This window comes from Dama dama, chromosome 6 (genome assembly GCF_033118175.1).
Source record: "Dama dama isolate Ldn47 chromosome 6, ASM3311817v1, whole genome shotgun sequence".
In the NCBI taxonomy this organism is placed as follows: Eukaryota; Metazoa; Chordata; class Mammalia; order Artiodactyla; family Cervidae; genus Dama; species Dama dama.
In genome coordinates this window covers 25,706,011-25,724,825 of record NC_083686.1, presented here as the reverse complement: position 1 = coordinate 25,724,825, position 18,815 = coordinate 25,706,011, and the positions used below count along the sequence as shown (strand labels likewise).

The 18,815-nt window shown below is 35.1% G+C and overlaps 1 protein-coding gene and 1 non-coding gene across 3 annotated transcripts in view; one reads left to right on the top strand and one right to left on the bottom strand.

Annotated features, from left to right (window-relative positions):
- USO1 (USO1 vesicle transport factor) overlaps positions 1 to 18,815 on the top strand; it is a 76,017-nt gene that overhangs the window by 33,143 nt on the left and 24,059 nt on the right. For both annotated transcript variants that reach the window (XM_061145773.1, XM_061145772.1), the window contains exons 5-9: positions 4,100 to 4,200; positions 4,605 to 4,707; positions 5,034 to 5,089; positions 9,961 to 10,081; positions 15,391 to 15,569. In XM_061145773.1, the coding sequence (XP_061001756.1) occupies positions 4,100 to 4,200; positions 4,605 to 4,707; positions 5,034 to 5,089; positions 9,961 to 10,081; positions 15,391 to 15,569 (560 nt within the window). The remainder of the gene's footprint in view (positions 1 to 4,099; positions 4,201 to 4,604; positions 4,708 to 5,033; positions 5,090 to 9,960; positions 10,082 to 15,390; positions 15,570 to 18,815) is intronic.
- LOC133058947 (U6 spliceosomal RNA) lies at positions 7,780 to 7,886 on the bottom strand. Its single transcript, XR_009693455.1, has one exon. It is a non-coding gene; the product is annotated as a U6 spliceosomal RNA (small nuclear RNA).

Sequence of the window (18,815 nt, the reverse complement as noted above, 5' to 3'; positions counted from 1 at the left end):
CATAGTGTATATCAATAGTTCAATCCTTTTTTATTGCTGTTGTATGAATATATAACAATATGTTAATCCCTTCCCTTGTTGGTGAGCATTTGGATTGTTTGTCCAAGTTTTTAGCTGTTACCTGTGAAGCTTCTATGTACAAATCTTTTTATGGACATATCTTTTCATTTCTCTTGAGTAAATACCTAGGGATAGATTAGCTAAGTGATAGAGTAGGTGTATGTTTACCTTTACAAGGAATAACCAAACTGTTTTTCAAAGTAGTTGTACCATTTAACATTCCCACTGGCAGTGTATTTCCTCCACATCCTGTCCAGTACTTTCTATCTTTTTAAATTTTAGCTGCTCTGATGGATGTGAAACAGTATCTCATGGTAGTTTTAATTTATATTTTCATAATAAATAATTATATTGACAGTTTTTCATGTGATTATTTGCTACCCTTATACTTTCTGTGAAGTGAAGTGAAAGTTGCTCAGTGGTGTCCAACTCTTTGCGATCCTATGGGCTATACATGTTCATGGAATTCTCCAGGACAGAATACTGGAGTGGGTAGCCTTTCCCTTCTCCAGGGGATCTTCCCAACTCAGGGATCCAACCCAGGTCTCCCACATTGTTGGCGGATTCTTCACCAAGGAAGCCACAAGGGCAGCCCAAGAATACTGGAGTGGGTAGCCTATCCCTTCTCCAGTGGATCTTCCCGACCCAGGAATTGAACCAGAATCTCCTGCATTGCAGGTGGATTCTTTACCAACTGAGCTATCAGGGAAGCCCTTTTACTTTCTTGGTGATATGTTTATTCAGATCCTTGTTCTTTTTTTTTTCACTCGATTGTCTTCTCATACTTCAGTTTGTAAGAGTTCTGTATATATTCTAGATAAAAGTCCTTGTGATACATGTTTCACACATACTTTCTCCCAGTCTTTGACTTGCCTTTTTATTTTCCTAACATTGTATTTTGAAGAGCAAAATTTTTAATTTTCATTAATTCCACTCTGTTGATTATTTTTCTTATATAATTTGGGCCTTTTGTTTCCTATTTATGAAATCTTTACCAAACCTAAAATCACTAAAATTTTCTCCTGTATTTTCTTTTAAAAGTTTTACAGTTTTAACTCTTGTGATTAGGTCTGTGAACCAGTGGGTCTGTTGCTAGACTTACTAGTCTGTTGGTCTCCATGTCTTTCATGTTGCCTGCATGGTATGGTATTGGTTACTGTGAATGTCTATATGTTCAGTCGTGTCCAACTCTTTGCAGCCCCCTGGACTGAGCCTGCCAGGCTCCTCTGTCCATGGAATGTTCCAAGCAGAAATACTGGAGTGGGCTGCCATTTCCTACTCCAAGGGATCTTCCTGACCCGGGGGTCTAACTTGCATCTCTGTGTCTTCTGTATTGGCAGGTGGATTCTTTACCACTGTGCCACCCGGGAAGCCCCTGTTGGTTACTCTGTCTTTATAGTAAATCTTTACCAGTGTAAGTCCTCCAACTTTGTTCTTTTTCAAAATTGTCCTGGCTCTTTTTGGTCCTTAACACTCCCGTATCAATTTTAGAACCAGTTTGTCAATTTCTACCTTAAAAAAAGCTTATTGATATTTTGATTGGGATTCCATTAAATCTGCAGATTGATATGAGAGTAAACTGATATTTTAACAATTTTGAGCCTTCTAATACAAAAGCTCTTCCCTGGTGGCTTATTGATAAAGAATCCGCCTACAGATGCAGGAGATGCTGGATTGGGAAGACCCCCCAGTAGAAGGAAACGGCAGCCCATTCCAGTGTTTTTGCCTGGGAAATCCCATGGACAGAGGAGCCTGGTAGGCTACAGCCCCTGGGGTTGCAAGAGAGTCAGACACGACTTACCAACTAAATAACAACAATAATATAGGAACCAGTATGTATATTATTTAAATCTTAATTTCTCTCATCACCATTTTGGAGTTTTCAAAGTATATAGATTTTATACATCTTTTATCAGATTTACCACTAAGTCTTTAATACTTTCTGGCACTCTTAATTCATGCTGTGTTTAAAATTTGAATTTCTAATTTTTTGTCATCAGTATATAGAAATGCCATTAATTTTGTATATTGGCGTTTTATTCAGAAACTTTGCTAAACTCTCTAATAGGTTTTTTGTAGATTCCATAGGATTTTCTACATAGACAAACATGTCATCTGTAAATACAATTTACTTCTTTCTTTTCAGCCCATATGCCTTTTATTCTTTTTCTGCCCTGTGACACTAAGAACTCCAGTATGATGTTGATTAGAATTGGTGAAAGTGGATATTCTTGCCTTTTTCCTCATCTTAAGTGAAAATCATTCAATCTTTTGCCATTAAGTTTTGATGTTAGCTATGTTTTTTGTAGATGCCCTTTATCATCCAGTCTTATGACTATAAATATCATTTTTATGTTTACCATTCTAATATATACGTCCAACCCAAACCCATCCACTGACAGTTATGTTTTTGTTTATCCAGTTGGTTGATAACCCCACTCAGGTTTTTATGTGTCTCAAACTTAACACATTCAAAACTAAACCTCTGGTTCTCTATATATTCTCAGCTTTCTTCTTCCAGTGTTTGCAATCTTCAGAAAGTGGCAGTGCCATCCTTCCACTTCTTCAGGCTGAAACCTTAGAATCACTCTTCCTTTTATTTTTCTCCCCTTCTCACACTCCTCTAAGGAATATGCCAACAAATCCTGTTCCTTCTATTTTCATGAGAATTATGACCACTCTGTAAGCCACCTTCACTGCTTACCTTGATTATTGCCTCCTAATTGACCTGCCTGTTATTTCCCTCTTTCCCTTGGCATCTTCTTAGCACAGCCAGACTAGTCCTTTTGAAAGTAAAGTGTATTTTAAGTGACATAGTTTTAAGGTTCAGAAACAGTGAATTCTTCTACTGATTAAAAAAAGATGATGAAAGAAATATTTCTTAGGATTTCTGAAGGATAAGCCCAGCATATTAATCAATATGCTAGAAAATTAGGTTATATTAATAACTTAGAATATGGAAACTTATTTTTTTACTTTGGTCTCTTCCTTTTCATTTCTCTTCAAATGATTAAATGAGATTGATCACTATCAGTATAGGATTGTCTTGCTTTTTTGCTCTGCTGTGTTTTTTCTATTTCTAAAGTATATTAATATTAAGACCTAACATTTGAAAAAAGAACAATTTGAGGGATAATAAATACGTTTGATCTTGACTGCCAACTCCATTGTTTCTAGTCACTGCCTGGAGCAATATGTGGAAAAGGAATAGCTGTGTCTGGAATAGGTGAGGGGATGGGAGTAGTGTATTTGCCATCTCTATATTGCATTTATAGTGTAGGCAGATTTTAAATGCTAATTTGTTTTGGCAATTGTTGCTTCAGTTTTTAGTGACCCTTTATATTTTTTTTGACAAAGTACGTTGAAACAACGGATAAAGAATTAAATCTTAAGGACAAATATAAAATCTTTTAAAAAATGAATGAAAAATTACATACAAACTCTGGTTTTACTGCCAAATAACTTTATAGGATGTATATGTTAATTTTTTTGAAAAATATACTTAGTAATCTTTAGATGATTGGTTTAACTTTAGAATTAAATTATTTAACTCAGTAACACTAAGAGACTAAGAGTCAGCAAGGACTATGTGTTAAGTAATCTTTTGCGGGGAGGGGATTTTGGGGTATAATCTACGTACATTAAAATTTATCCTTAGGGGTTGTATAGTCCCGTGTGTTTGGGCAAGTGTATATAGTAGCGTAACCAGTATCCAGTATCACATTTGAGATAGAATATTTCCATCGCCCCAGTAAGTTACCTTGTACTCTAACTAGAAGTTTAACCTAAAAATGACCTTGAGTAAATGCAGAGATCTAAATATATTTTCTTTGAATATCATAAACATTTAAAGAATAAAAATTCCTTTAAATGACACTGAAAGTAATTTTAAGGATATGTCCTTCCAGCATTATCGTGATACCACTTCCAGCCACACTGTTCCAAGAAAATTATCGTTTCTGCTTAGCTTCTTCAGCAAAACAGATACTTTAAAATAATAAAGCATCATGTTCAAGTACTATATCTTTGAATATTACAGAAGAAAACTCCACAAGACAGAGTGAGGATTTGGGAAGCCAGTTTACAGAAATTTTCATTAAGCAGCAAGAAAATGTCACTCTTCTCTTATCTTTATTGGAGGTAAGTAAAGAACTTCGCTGTTTTTGTCATCCCAATAAGCTGCTTTTGTTGCCCTTTTGGGTGTTATTGAGGAAGCAATACATATGTTTCTTTTTAAGATAGTGAAATTTGTTATATCATTGCAAGAGATTCACATGTTTGTTTTAAGACCTATATAATCTCTTCAAATACTGTCTGCTTATTTCCGTTTTTACAAAGTACAACTATATCTAGTCAATAACAGTTTAATCAGTTTGATCATTTATAACTTTTCTTTTTATTTCTTAAATTACTTTTTTAAAGTTTGCTAAACTCTGTTTGTTTGCTTATAGTTTTTGGTACCATACTACTAACTGGAAAAAAAAAAAGTTTTCCTTGAAAATACGAATTACAAATGTTAAATATTTTGAATTCTTATATTGTAGGAGTTTGATTTCCATGTCCGCTGGCCTGGCGTGAAGCTACTTACTTCTCTTTTAAAACAACTAGGGCCTCAGGTGCAGCAAATTATTTTAGTCAGTCCCATGGGTAAGTGACTCATCTTCCTTATATTATTTTGATTTAAAAGTAAGGATCACGGACTTCTCTGGCAGTCTAGTGGTTAAGACAATGCACTTTGAATGCAAGGGGTGTGGGTTCTATCCCTGGTCAGGGATCTAAGATCCCAACATGCCTCATGACAAGGCCAAAAAAAATTTTTTTAAGTGAGGATCATAAAAAACAAACAAAAATAACAAGAAAATAAAAGTAAGGATCACTTTTATAACTGAAATGTGTTAATAAATTGTTCATAATTTGAATCACTATTGGTATTTTTGATCTGCCAGTGTTTTACACATGGTTATATGTTCTAGGTGTTTCAAGATTGATGGACTTATTAGCAGATTCCAGGGAAGTTATACGTAATGATGTAAGTTAAATTTTTTTTAAAAAGCCTAAGAATATGCAACTTTTATTCTCTCTTTGCAAATGAAGTCTTTGTTGACCCTTTTTCAGAGTTATAAGAAATTAGATTTGGAAAATTGGGTTAATGGTTTAGACCTTTTAAAGTTATATACAAGGCCCTATTATTTCTTTGTTTTCTGTCTATTCAGTATTTTGGTTAGACAAATGATTTTGCTATTCAAATTTATGCCTTCTACAAGTTTAGGATTTCTTTCATTTTTTTCTGAAAGGTTGTACTGATCCCAGGCTGCCTCCAGAGAGAGTACAGGAAACATCCCTAGACATTGAACTGCATAAATTTAACAAAGTGCTGCATTTGAACTCTCCACCCTTAATTGATTGAATATATTTCAAAGGATTTTCCTTGTAATCTCTATTTAACTCACATGATTTGCTCTGGAGTTAATTCTTCATTCTGACTTATTTTAATATTTGCATATACATTTGAATATTTTACATTGACCAGTACTGTTTTGTTTTGATGCAATACTGTTTTGCTGCTTGACCATTTTTTTCTGTTATCTACAACTTGACCAAAACCATAATACTTTAGATGGCAATTGGAAAAATCTTTAAAATTAAACTTTAGAGCTAGGAGATCTTATCAAACTAATTAAGTCTCCATATTTACGCTGAGAAAACCAGGATGCACAGAAGCCTTGTGACTTGTTCTTTGTTAAGGATGTCTTATTCATCTATTTGTCGCACCTGCAGCCTTCCTCATCTTAAGTGCTAGTAAATACCATTTGGATTGTTCTTGGTCTCATAACTGGTTCATGGCAAAGTAAAGACAAAACTAAAATGCTCTTGACTTCTTATCCACATAGACAGTATTTTTAGTTTTGTATTTAAAACTTTGTGGTATATATGTGAATGCAATATTATAAGTGATGAAATAATATAGTAATGAAACTCGTGAGAAGGGCTTTTTAATTTATTTTTTACTTGGAGGAAAATCGCTTTAAAATGTATTGGTTTCTGAGGACATTTTTTTTATTCCTTAATATTCTTTTAAGAATTGTGTACCTATTAAGAGTTTTGAGTGTCTTTTCTTGACTAAAGTACTATGTGTCTTAAACCTGAATTTGTTGTTCTACTCCTTTCTTGGTCCTCAGTTCAAATAAGATACATACCAATTAATAAAGAATTATTACATACATACAAACTCATTAATAAATTCTTTCTATATTGTTATTAGTATTATTATCATTTTCATTTTCAGATGTAATTTGGTGTGTGTATATAAGTGCATTATCTTGGTTTTTAAATATAGCACTTCTTTTAACTATCTACTGATTTGCTTTTTTCCTGCTCCTAACCCTTTTTCCTGTCTTTATTTGAGACAGATAAAATGATTCTCTATTTATGTTGGTTTTCATTAATTTTACAATTAGGGATTAAGTTATTTTTTTGCTATAATATTTATTAGATTTTGGAGTTTTACAGCCATCTTTCCTTTGGTTTAGAAAGCAATGGTACATAAACACAATGGAATATTACTCAGCCATTAAAAAGAATACATTTGAATCAGTTCTAATGAGATGGATAAAACTGGAGCCCATTATACAGAGTGAAGCAAGCCAGAAAGATAAACACCAATACAGTATACTAACACAAATATATGGAATTTAGAAAGATGGTAACAATAATCCTATATGCAAGACAGAAAAAGAGACACAGATGTATAGAACAGACTTTTGGACTCTATGGGAGAAGGAGAGGGTGGGATGATCTGAGAGAACAGCATTGAAACATGTATATTATCAAGTGTGAAACAGATCACCAGTCCAGGTTGGATGCATGAGACAAGTGCTCAGGGCTGGTGCACTGGGATGACTCAGAGGGATGGGATGGGGATGGAGGTGGGAGGGGAGTTCAGGATAGGGAATACATGTAAATCCATGGCTGATTCATGTCAATGTATGGCAAAAACCACTACAATATTATAAAGTAATTAGCCTCCAACTGATAAAAATAAATGAAAAAAATAAAAATAAAAACAAATTCATTTGAATTTTTTGTGCATACTTACTATTGAGCATTATGTAATAAACAGCATAATATGCCATACAGCAATCAGAAGAAACTAACAGGCACCCCTGGCGGTCACTAGTGGCTCTCTGTGACTGCCTAGAATAATATACTGCTTCCCCTCGCTCTTTTGTATCTTTTTCTTTCTTCATCCTTCTTTTAAAACTTCCATTTCCTTCTTTTCTTTCTTTTTAATATTTCTAATTGCATTCAGTGATAGTTACCAACATGACTAAATCTCTCAGGGAAGCCTATTGGTAAAGATTTTTAGTCTCTCTTCTATATTCGAAAAATTGATTTTGATCTGGATTTAGAGAATTAGTTGGTTGTTTATCATAGGTGCACTGAAATATATTTATTCAAGTTAGTGCTTAAAAATTAGTGAGAAAGGTTGAGAAAACTCTAGGTACCAGCTCACTTCTAAGTGATAGTCTGTAATTGCATTCTTTTTAGTTTATTATTATGAGAAATGTAAGCACACACAAAAGTAGAGAAAACACAGACAAACCCATCCCCAAACCCCTTAATTTTCAAGTTTTTATTATACTTGCTTCATCTACCCCTCCCCTCACCATTCTTTATTTTTTAAAATTTGTTTATTCTCCTTTATTTTTATTTATTTATTTTTTTATGGAACGCGTCACGAATTTGCGTGTCATCCTTGCGCAGGGGCCATGCTAATCTTCTCTGTATCGTTCCAATTTTGGTATATGTGCTGCCGAAGCGAGCACTTCTCCTTTATTTTTAACTGGAATATTTAAAAGGAATCAACCTATCTGATTTCACTATTTCTGTATAATTTAACTACTGCATACTTCAGTATACATGTAGTGTGTATTTATTTCCTTATATAACTACAATGCCATTATCACATTTAATGAGATAACAAGTTTGTCTTAGCCTTCAGTTTAAATAAGATAACTATTCTGTACTCAAGTTTCCCAGTTGAGTCATAAATGTCCTTCACAGTTGGTTTCCAAATCAGGATCCAGACAAGGTTCTCTCATTATTTTTGATTGTTAATGTCAGTTACTTTTCGAAAGGCCTTGATTAGGTTTTGGTTCACCTCTTTGCTTTGATGTTCCCTGGGTGATGCAGTTTGCAACACATTAGGAAATGAAATACCTGTCTCACTTGTGTGATTAGTGGATTTGATTCAGGTGATGACATTCAGATCCCTTCATGGATCCTTTCGTCCATTGTAGCCTATCATTCATTAATGAACATTGCCTGAATCAGTTATTTTGTTAAGAGTTTCAAATGATGATTTCTAGAACTTGTCATTCTTTTACATTTATTCAGATATAATCTTCCTCAAAGAGGAAGTTTACTTCATGGAACAGTGAATTTTATTACCCTGAATTACAGTTCATATAAGAAAGGAAGGATAAATCGGTAAATCCCTTTAATTGCCAGTTTTTAAAGTCAGGAATTGGTGCCCACTTACTTTCAATGACCAATGAGTGTATACTTTCATTTTCAATAACATTTTATTGGATATGTTTGAATAGAGGAATACCTTTCATAATAGGTAAAAGAAACTGATATGCAGTGAAAACTTGGGCTCTGTGGGGGCTATTTTATTTCCTTTAGTCCTCATAAAAACCCTCTGACAAAGATACCATCCTCGTTTTACACATGGGTGTACTGAGGCTTACATTATATAAATTACATACAGAATTTATGTAATTTGCTTCAAGTTGTACAAGCAGTAACCAGAACTTTAAAAAACCCGCTGTATCTAATTCGTAGCCTTAGTGTTCTTGCACTGTATTTCTTCCTCCTTTGTTAGCAGTTAAACTCATGAAGCAGGAGAATTAGACGTAACCACTTTGGCTTTCTCTCTCATGTTAATGTTGAGAGTGGACAGTCAGAAAGATGAGTAGGACAAGTGCAATAACGCTGTGGGCAGTTTTTGTCTTGTGTGAATACTGACCTGCCCAATATGGACAGCCAACAGCTAATTGGCCTCTAGGCACTTTTGAATTACCTAGTTGCTATTCCTCTTCCTCTAAGTAATATCTGCTTTTTTCCATTACATATTTTCTATCTCTTTGACCAGTATGATATTGTTAGACTCCCTGTGAGCTCGTAAAATTCTTGTTTGATAGTGAAATAAGCAGAAATGGTTAACAGTGAGTTTTTCTTGAATGATTAAGTGGTTGCAGATATGTAAACTAAATGTGGCTCAATATGAACTGAGTAAAACTAAAAATCAGAAGCAAAGACTACAGAGAATTGTTTTGTACTAGACATGCTATTCATGAGACATGAATTCCCTTCCTTCCTTTTTTTTTTTTTTTCACCTGTCAACTTTTAGAATTAAATCTGGAGAATTTGCAGGCTGAATAATTACAGAATAGTTGAACTTGCACTGCTAGAATGTGGTGGTGTTTATTGGCTTATATTACTGATTTCACAATTTCTTATTGTTACTGTTGTGAAGTACATACAAAGGCATTCTGAGATAGATACAGTCATGTTCAGCTCTCTTAGACCACAGTGAAAGCTATGTAATGACTGATGAATGTGCAAGAATTGTATATTTGTATTGAATGGGGAAAAAAGAACTGAATTAGGAATTGCTAGACCTGGATTCTAGTCAGGGGTCTGTCTTTTGAAATCTGTACAGCTTAGGGAGGCAAATTGCTCACCTTCTCTATCCTTTTTTTCCCCATCTGTAAAGCAAAGGAGTTGGGCTTGTAAAATTCCTGCCACTTCTAAATCTCTGTGATTTTTAAAGTAATCTTTAAATGTCTTTAAAAAGTTGTATTCCACTCAACATTATCTTTCTTCCTCCATAAGGGCGTCTTACTACTGCAGGCTCTAACAAGAAGCAATGGAGCAATCCAGAAAATTGTTGCTTTTGAAAATGCTTTTGAGAGACTACTGGACATTATTACAGAGGAGGGGAACAGTGATGGAGGTATAGTATGAAGAGATTGATTTGAGAAGGTCCCTTTTGCTCTCATTGAATTGTTAACTTCTCAGGAATGCAACTGAAGGGAGAAAGGAGGACATATGCCTTTTTTCGTTGTTTTGTTAGATGTTGAAAGAGGCTTTCCTGAGGGAGGGTGGATGAATTCTTTCTTTCTTCCTCTGTGGTTTTTTGAGTATGGATTTCTTTTTATTTATCCTGCTTAATATTTCTTAGACTTTCAGAATCTGTTGGTGTCTTTCCCTGTTTCTGGAAATCTCAGTTATCTGTCTTCCAATACTGCTTTGTCACATTTTTTCAGATCTTCCTAAACCCAGAGTCAGTTCTCTGTCATCTGACTAGATTCTCACCGTATCATCATACTTTCTCTTCTGTGTTTTCTTTTTATCTTAACAGATTTTCTTCTGGATTATTTCTTCTGATCTATTTCCTATTTCAGCGATTCTCTCTTCACCTTTATTTGATCAGCTTTTGCATGTATCATTGAGTTTTACATTTTTCTTTTCTATAAGTTCTGTCTGGTACTTTGGCAAATTTGCTAGGTAACTTTTTACAACTTCCTTTTTTCTGCATATATTTTCAATTTATCTTTTCATGTCTTTAAGTGTAAGAAACAGTTATTTTACGGTCTCTGATAGTCCTAGTATTTGAAGTCTTGGTGGGTCTGGTGCTTGGCTCTACTGGTTTTCACACATGGTACAATGTTTTCTGTGTACATGGCTTTCTTTCACTGTGTTGTGTGGTGTACTTAAGAGAATTAGTTACAGGAATTTGAATCCTAGGATAAAGGTAATTTCTTGCATAGAAAATGTGTTCATCTCTGGCAAGCCCTGGGGTTACAATTTATCTGGGATCACCTTATTCCAGATTGAAGGCTTGATATTTCCTGGACCATTCAGGCAATGCAAACCCAGGCCAATCTTTGAGTACTGGTTAACTTTTCACTGTTTGCCCCCTGGGGATATGTCCTTTTGAGGTTCTGGTTTATTAGGTGAAGAGTTTTCTGTTAGATTCCTTGCCTAACTTGTGTATACCCTTGGCTTTGATTTATTTTCCTTCTGTCCCATGAGACTGTCAAAATGAGAAGTTTAGATTTATCAAAATGGAGAAATGTACTGCCAGCCAAAAGGTACTTTATACTTATCTGGCTGTGTAGATACCCATTTTCTTGTCAGTTTTAGCCTGCTGTACTATCACTTCATTGCCCTTAGACTTTTTTTGTTAGTTTAGCATTTTTAGATTTTTTTTTCTTTCTTTTTTAGATATTTTTAGTGAGAAATTGATCGAAAAACCCTAGCACCAGAGTCAGAGGAGAAAAATGAGTATATTTGCATTCACTGAACTGGAGTTAGCAAGTACCATAGTATGGTTGAGGCTTCTCTCGTGGCTCAGAGGGTAAAGCATCTGCCTGCAATGCCGGCGACCCGGGTTCGATCCCTGGGTTGGGAAGATCCCCTGGAGAAGGAAATGGCAACCCACTCCAGTATTCTTGTCTGGAGAATCCCATGGACAGAGGAGTCTGGTAGGTTATAGTCCATGGGGTCGCAAAGAGTCGGACATGACTGCGCAACTGAGCGATCAGCAATAACATGGTTGAGAGTAGGCTTACTAATCTGGAGGGCAGGGCCACGTTGGTGATAAAGATTTGAGTCATTAGAATATAAATGAAACAAAATTAGATAAGCAGAAAAGATTGGATGAGTTACTTATGGCTTCACCAATGGTTCAGCGAGTAAAGAATCCACCTGTAATGCAGAGAGACACAGGTTCAATCTCTGGGTAAGGAAGATTCCCTGGAGAAGGAAGTGGCAACCCACTCCAATATTCTTGCCTGGAAAATCCCACAGATAGAGGAGCCTGGTGGGCTATAGTCCACAGGGTTGCAAAGAGTCAGACATGGACTGAGCACACATGCAAAGAGAGAGAGTTATCTTACTGAGATTTTACTTCACTACTTAAATTAATAACGAGATTAAGCACATTTTCATGGGTATGTTGTTCAGTCACTGTCATGTCCGACTCTGCGACCCCATGGACTGCAGCATGCCAGGCTTCCTGTCTTTCCCTATATCCCAGAGTTTGCTCAAACTCATGTTTTTTAAGTTGGTGCATCCAACCATCTCATCCTCTGTCACCCCTTTTTTCTCCTGCCCTCAGTCTTTCCCAGCATCAGGGTCTTTTCCTATGAGTCAGCTCTTTGTATCAGGTGGCCAAAGTATTGGAGCTTTAGCTTTAGCTTCAGTTCTTCCAGTGAATAGTCAGGATTGATTTCCTTTAGAATCAACTGGTTTGATCACCTTTCAGTCCATGGGACTTTCAAGAATCTTTTCCAGCACCACAGTTTCAAAGTGTCAATTCTTTGGCACGCAGCCTTTTTTGTGGTCCAACTCACATCTGTACATGATTACAGGGAAAACCATAGCTTTGACTATATGCTTTGTCGGCAAAGTGATTTCTCTGCTTTTTAATATGCTATCTAGGTTTGTCAGAGCTTTTCTTCCAAGCAAGCATCTTTTAATTTTGTGGCTGCAGTCACCGTCTGCAGTGATTTTGGAGCCCAAGAAAATAAAGTCCGTCACTGTTTCCGCTTTCTCACCGTTTATCCACCATGAAGTGATGGAACTGATTGCCATGATCTTAGTATAGTCACGCTCTATTTTTGTGTATCCTTGAACCCTCTGAATTACCTTCTTGCCCATTTTTATGTAAGATCATTTTTCCATTTCCAGTTGATGACTTGGAAGCTCTTATATACGCTAGACACTAATCATTTGTTGATTATACATGTTTTAGTTATCTTCTCTTAGTCTGTTTATAGTGTTTCTATTAAAGTTTAAAATTTTTATATAATCACGTGTTAGATTTTTTTATAGTCTATGCTTTTGGGTTTTGTTTAAGAAATCTATATCTCAGGGTCATAAAGAGAGTTTCCATCACTTTCTTGTACTAAAGGCTTTAAAAGTTTGTCTTTTGCATTTAATTAATTGGGATTTTCTTTTGAATGATGGTATAAGATTTGTGATCAAATTTCATACGTGTGAAGGTCTGTTTCTGAGTTCTCTGTTCTATTCCATTGGTGTTTGTCTAGTTCTACACTAAAACCATACTTTCTTAATTACTAAAGCTTCATAATAATCTCCTGTTATAATATTGAAAGAATTTCCTATCTTGGCCCTCTTCATAACTGTCTTACTATCTGTTTTCTTTATTCTTCATTTAAGTGAAACTTAATAGCTAGTCAAGTTACCTGAAAATCCCAGTTGGGATATTTATTGAAAATATACAGATTTAAGATTAAGGAGAATCATCATTGACTTTTTCTCTCCATGAACCCAGGTATATCTTTTAATCTATTCAAGCCTTCTTTTTATCTCTTTCAGTAATGTTTATAATTTAAACACAAAAGTTGTATGCCCTTTTTTATTAGATTCATTCCTAGGCATCTTATACTTTTTATTACATATGAATGAAATCTTTCTTTTTAATTACATTTTCAAATTGGTTACTATTTGATTTTTTTATATATTGATTTTGTATCCAATTATCTTATTAAATCATCAGTTCTCATTGGACTTTCTGTGTAGATATAATATCTTCTACAAATAGTGTAATCCTTTTTTCTTCCTTTCATTTCTTATACCAGTTTTCTTGTCCTCTTTGTCTCATCACACAGACTAGTATCTTTGGTGGTGGTTTAGTCGCTAAGTGGTGTCCAGCTCTTATGACCCCATTGACTGCAGCCTGCCAGGTTCCTCTCTTCTTGGGATTCTCTAGGCAGGAATACTGGAGTGGGTTGCCGTTTCATTCTCCAAATGATCTTCCTGACCCAAGGATCGAACCCGGGTCTCCTGCATTGCAGGCAGATTCTTCACCATCTGAGCCATCAGGAAAGCGTATTAGAATCTTTAATACAGTGTTAGAATAATTGCTGACTTTAATGAGAATGTTGATGTTTCACCCTTAACTCTGATTTTTGCTGAGAGTTTTTATCATGAGTGAGTCTTGAAGAAAAGAAAGAGGAATGAATAGGTGGATCACAGGATTTTTAGAGCAGTGAACCTATTCTATGTGATACTGTAATGGTGGGTACATAAAATTAATACATATGTTGAAACCTATAGAACTTACAAAGATTGAGCCCTAATGTAAACTATGACCATGAGTTAATAATGTATCAGTATTCATTCATCAGTCTAACAAATGATGATCAATACCTCACGCTAATGCTAAATAGTAAGAGCAGTGGACCCTGGCAGGGAGAGAGTATGTAGGAGTTCCCTATAATTGTTGCTCAGATTTTCTGTAAACCTGAAAGTGCTCTGAAAAAATAGTCTTAATTTTTAAAAAGCAATTAATTCTTATAATCATGCAGCTCAACTAGTAGGTGCAAAAGTGTGGGTATATACACAGAGGAACCTACTCACTATGAGCATCCACACTTCGCCATAGGGTTTTCAGAGGAAGCAGAGCTCTTTGCCTAGGAAGCCTGAGGAGTGCCCAGACATCTGTAAGGAAAACCAGGGAGGGAGTTATTAGTGTTTTAGAAACCAAGAGAGGAGGAAGTTTCAAGGAAGAGACATTGAGACAACAATGTCAAGTGCTTCTTAGAGATTACAATGACTGATTCATTTAACAAATATTTAGTAGTGACCTACCTTATATATGGGGCTTCCCTTGTGGCTCAGCTGGTACAGAACCCACCTGCAATGCGGGAGACCTGGGTTCGATCCTAGGTTGGGAAGATCCCCTGGAGAAGGGAAAGGTTACCCACTCCAGTATTCTGGCCTGGAGAATTCCATGGACGATATAGTCCATGGGGTCGCAAAGAGTCAGACCTGACTGAGCAACTTTCACTTTCACTTTACCTTGTATATGTCTGATATCTTATCTCTGTATCTGCTGAGGATACAGAGATGAGTAGGACATTCACAAATTCCTGTCTTCATGAATTGTAATCTAGTGGAGAAGACAGATGCTACATACTAATGAAAGGAGCAGGCTACTGTGGGAGCATGTAGCTGGTGATCCTAATCCAGTCATTGGATCTCACTAATCATCCCTGAAGAAATGACGTGTAAGCTGAATGTGAAGAAACAGTGTGAGTTACTGAGATGAGTGGCTAGTCAAAAAGAAAAGCCAAGAGATCCCTGGGGGACCTGAGGGAGAGCAGGCTCACTGCCGTGCATGCTGAGGAGATGCTGCACAGGGAGATTTTTCTTTTTAAAATGTTTGGGGGTTGAATTTTCCTTCAGGTTCTATCAGCCTTCACATTCCCGTTTTTTACATTCTTTCCCCAGGTATCGTAGTGGAAGATTGTCTGATTCTGCTCCAAAACTTGTTAAAAAACAACAATTCCAATCAAAATTTTTTTAAAGAAGGCTCATATATTCAGCGTATGAAACCTTGGTTCGAAGTTGGAGATGAAAATTCTGGCTGGTCCGCCCAGAAAGTGACTAATCTGCACCTAATGCTACAGGTACACTGTCCTCAGACATAAATGTGATAATTTTGACAACAATCCTTTCAAAGAAAAAAAAATAGCTTGCATTTGGTCAGTCCAGGATGTTGAATTGGTTTCAGGTGGGCTTTAAAAAAAAAAGTAAGAACGTTCTGATGTGGAGATTTACAGTTATATTTAGAGATAGAGATTCCCTCCCTCCCACACATATGCTTTGTTTCAATAACTGTTAACATCTGACAATATTGTTTCATCTTTTATTCCCCTCTCTTGCCCTGTTGGGTTATTTTAAAGCATATCCAAGCATACAGTTTCCTGATAGGTTTTGCATTAGAAAATAATAAGTTAGCTTGTTGAATTTTTTAAATCTACTTTCTTCATTTAAGGTTCTAATGTCATAAATTTTAGCATTCAGAATATTAAGTTCAGCATAGAAATTCATTCAGTAAACGTTTACTGAGAGCCAGACACTGGATGCTTGGAATTGGATGATGATATCCCTACCCTCAAAGATTAATAGTCTTGAGTTTTACGTTTACTGCAAATTAAATTAACAAGTCACATGTAATTTCATTTAAGCTCTGTGGTGAAAGCATGGTGGTGATGGATAGTAAAAGTGAAGACAGTAGGATCCCAAATGAATTCTGTATCAGAAAATTATGACATTTTTGAAGTATTTTACTTATTTATCCCTTTATTGAATTACCCTTCTCCAAACCTTTAAGTTTATACTCGTTTCCTATCTTACTCTCTAGTGATTCTTGTGGATCTTTGAATGTCCCTATGTTATTAAAGTTGTATTCCTCAAAACTAGGTGGTTAATCAGACTGATGATTAGAATCTGCATATTGTTGCCTTCTCTGGGAGTTTCCCACATAGGGTTGATTGATAATTAGGGTGACCATATGCCCCAGTTTACCAGGTCAGTATTCATTTTGTAGTTACTAATCGTGTCCTCTTTTACTTCAGAAGTGTCCCAGTTTGGATAATAAACTATATTTAGCCTATTTAAAATATGCCTTAAAAACTGTTAGGGAAATATTTTACAGGAGAACATGGGCAGAATCTATTTATATTCCCAACTTCATTGTTTCTATTTTTACATGTCAGTATCACACATTTCAAGGCTATTAGTTTTTAATGTTTCAGAAATAGTGTCCCAGTGGTAAACTTGATATCTTTGCTCAACACTGCTTTCTTAACAAAGGAAATTCCTCTAGAAAAATGATTTTCAAAATGTGATTAGAGAAAATGACGGGTTCTCATGATGTACCAGTTACATATATATTTCCTTCCAGAGTGAAAATCTAAACTGCTTGAGGAGCTTACTCATGTTTTATAGCTTAGGGTACTACCTAAAGAATTAACTTTTGCAAAAAGTAGTTGATAACAAGAAAGTCACTTGTTAAAAAGGAAAGCACTATTTTACCAAAAAAAAATTTAGAATGCTGCATATAAACAGAAAAACAGGATTCTAGTTCTATATAGAAGTAAGTTAGTTCTTTAAGTATTCTTCTAGAAAGTGAATAAACTAAATAGTAGTTATTGAAGAACATAAACTTCAAAATAACTGAGTTTAACTCACTGTGATGTATTCTCAATTCAAAGATGGAGTAGTTGATGTATTTCATAGCTTCACAGGCCATAAATTATCTTCTGCTTTTCAAACTGTTAGAAAACTCTTTCTTGATAGCTTTATTGCTTATATTTAGGATTGCTTATATTTCAAGTTCTCGGTTATATAACAAATGAAAATGCATTGTAAATAGTGATAAACAATCCTTTTTGGGTATATATGTCCTAACTGGAATTATTCATCATCCCAGTTATGATAGAATTCTAAGCCACTAAAAATTGAAATTGATCCACTTGAGGATTGTTCATTTAAATTTCGCAAATTAAATTTGAAGAAAGCATATTTTTGAAAATTTTTTAGTTGTGAAATATTTAAATTTTTTCCTGGAATGATAATTTCATGACTATTTCTACCTGTAGGAATTCCTTCTATTCCATTTTTTGGACCGATACTGTCATTAACTCTCAGAAAATTCATTACCTAATGAGAGACTCCTTTTTGTTGTTGGATAGTTCTGTTTATGAAAAGCTTAATCTATATAATGAGTCAAAATCTGCCTGGAAATAACATCTACAAACTTCCCCTGGTTTTCCCTCTGGGAAAATATAAATCAATTTATTGTGATATTTTGCATATTTGTAATGTATTTGAATATTACTATTAGTTCTTCACTTATTTTCTTTTTTTTTTTATTTTAATGGGCTTTTATTTAATCCTTTCTATAAGTACAAATTTATAATGTATGATTTTTTTGTGTGAGGAATTTTGTACTCCTAATATATTTTTTCAAATTTTTATTGGTTTTTTCACCATTTATTTTTATTAGTTTGAGGCTAATTACTTTACAGATATTGTAGTGGTTTTTGCCATACATTGACATTAATCAGCCATGGATTTACATCCACTTATTTTTTTATCGTTATAAGTAATCTCATTTTTCAACCATCCCTCCTACTTCTTTGTTATCTAGAAATGTGTTTGTTTATATCATCAGTTAAGATACCCAACTGCTATTAGATGACAATAAGGAATTATTGGGTTTCCCTCATAGCTCAGTTGATAAAGAATCTGCCTGCAGTGCAGGAGACCTGGGTTCGATCCCTGGGTTGGGAAGATTCCCTTGGAGAAGGAAATGACAACCCACTCCAGTATCCTTGCCTGGAAAATCTCATGGACAGAGGAGCCTGGTGGGCTGCAGTCCATGAAGTCGCAAAGAGTCAGGCACAACTGAGCGACTAACACTTACTTACTTACTTAAGGAATTATTGTTGATTTTGTTAGGTATAATAATGGCATGATGTTTATATTTTTAAAATCTTTTTATCAGAGGCATACAGAAATATTTATGGGAAAAATAACACATAATTTGGTGCTTGCTTTAAATACAGGTATATCTCAGTTTACTGTGCTTCACTTTATTGTGCTTTGCAGATAATTGCACTTTTTACAAATTGAAGGTTTATGGCAACCCTATGTCAAGCAAGTCTGTCAGCTTTTGTTCACCAGCACTTGCTCACTTCCTGTCTCTGTGTCACATTTTGGTAATCCTCAGAGTATTTCAGACCTTTTCATTATCATTTGTTATGGTGATCTGTGATCAGCGGTCTTTACTATAAGTGTTGTAATTGTTCTGTGGCACCATGAATCACGCCCATGTAAAATGGACAACTTAATCGATAAATGTGTGT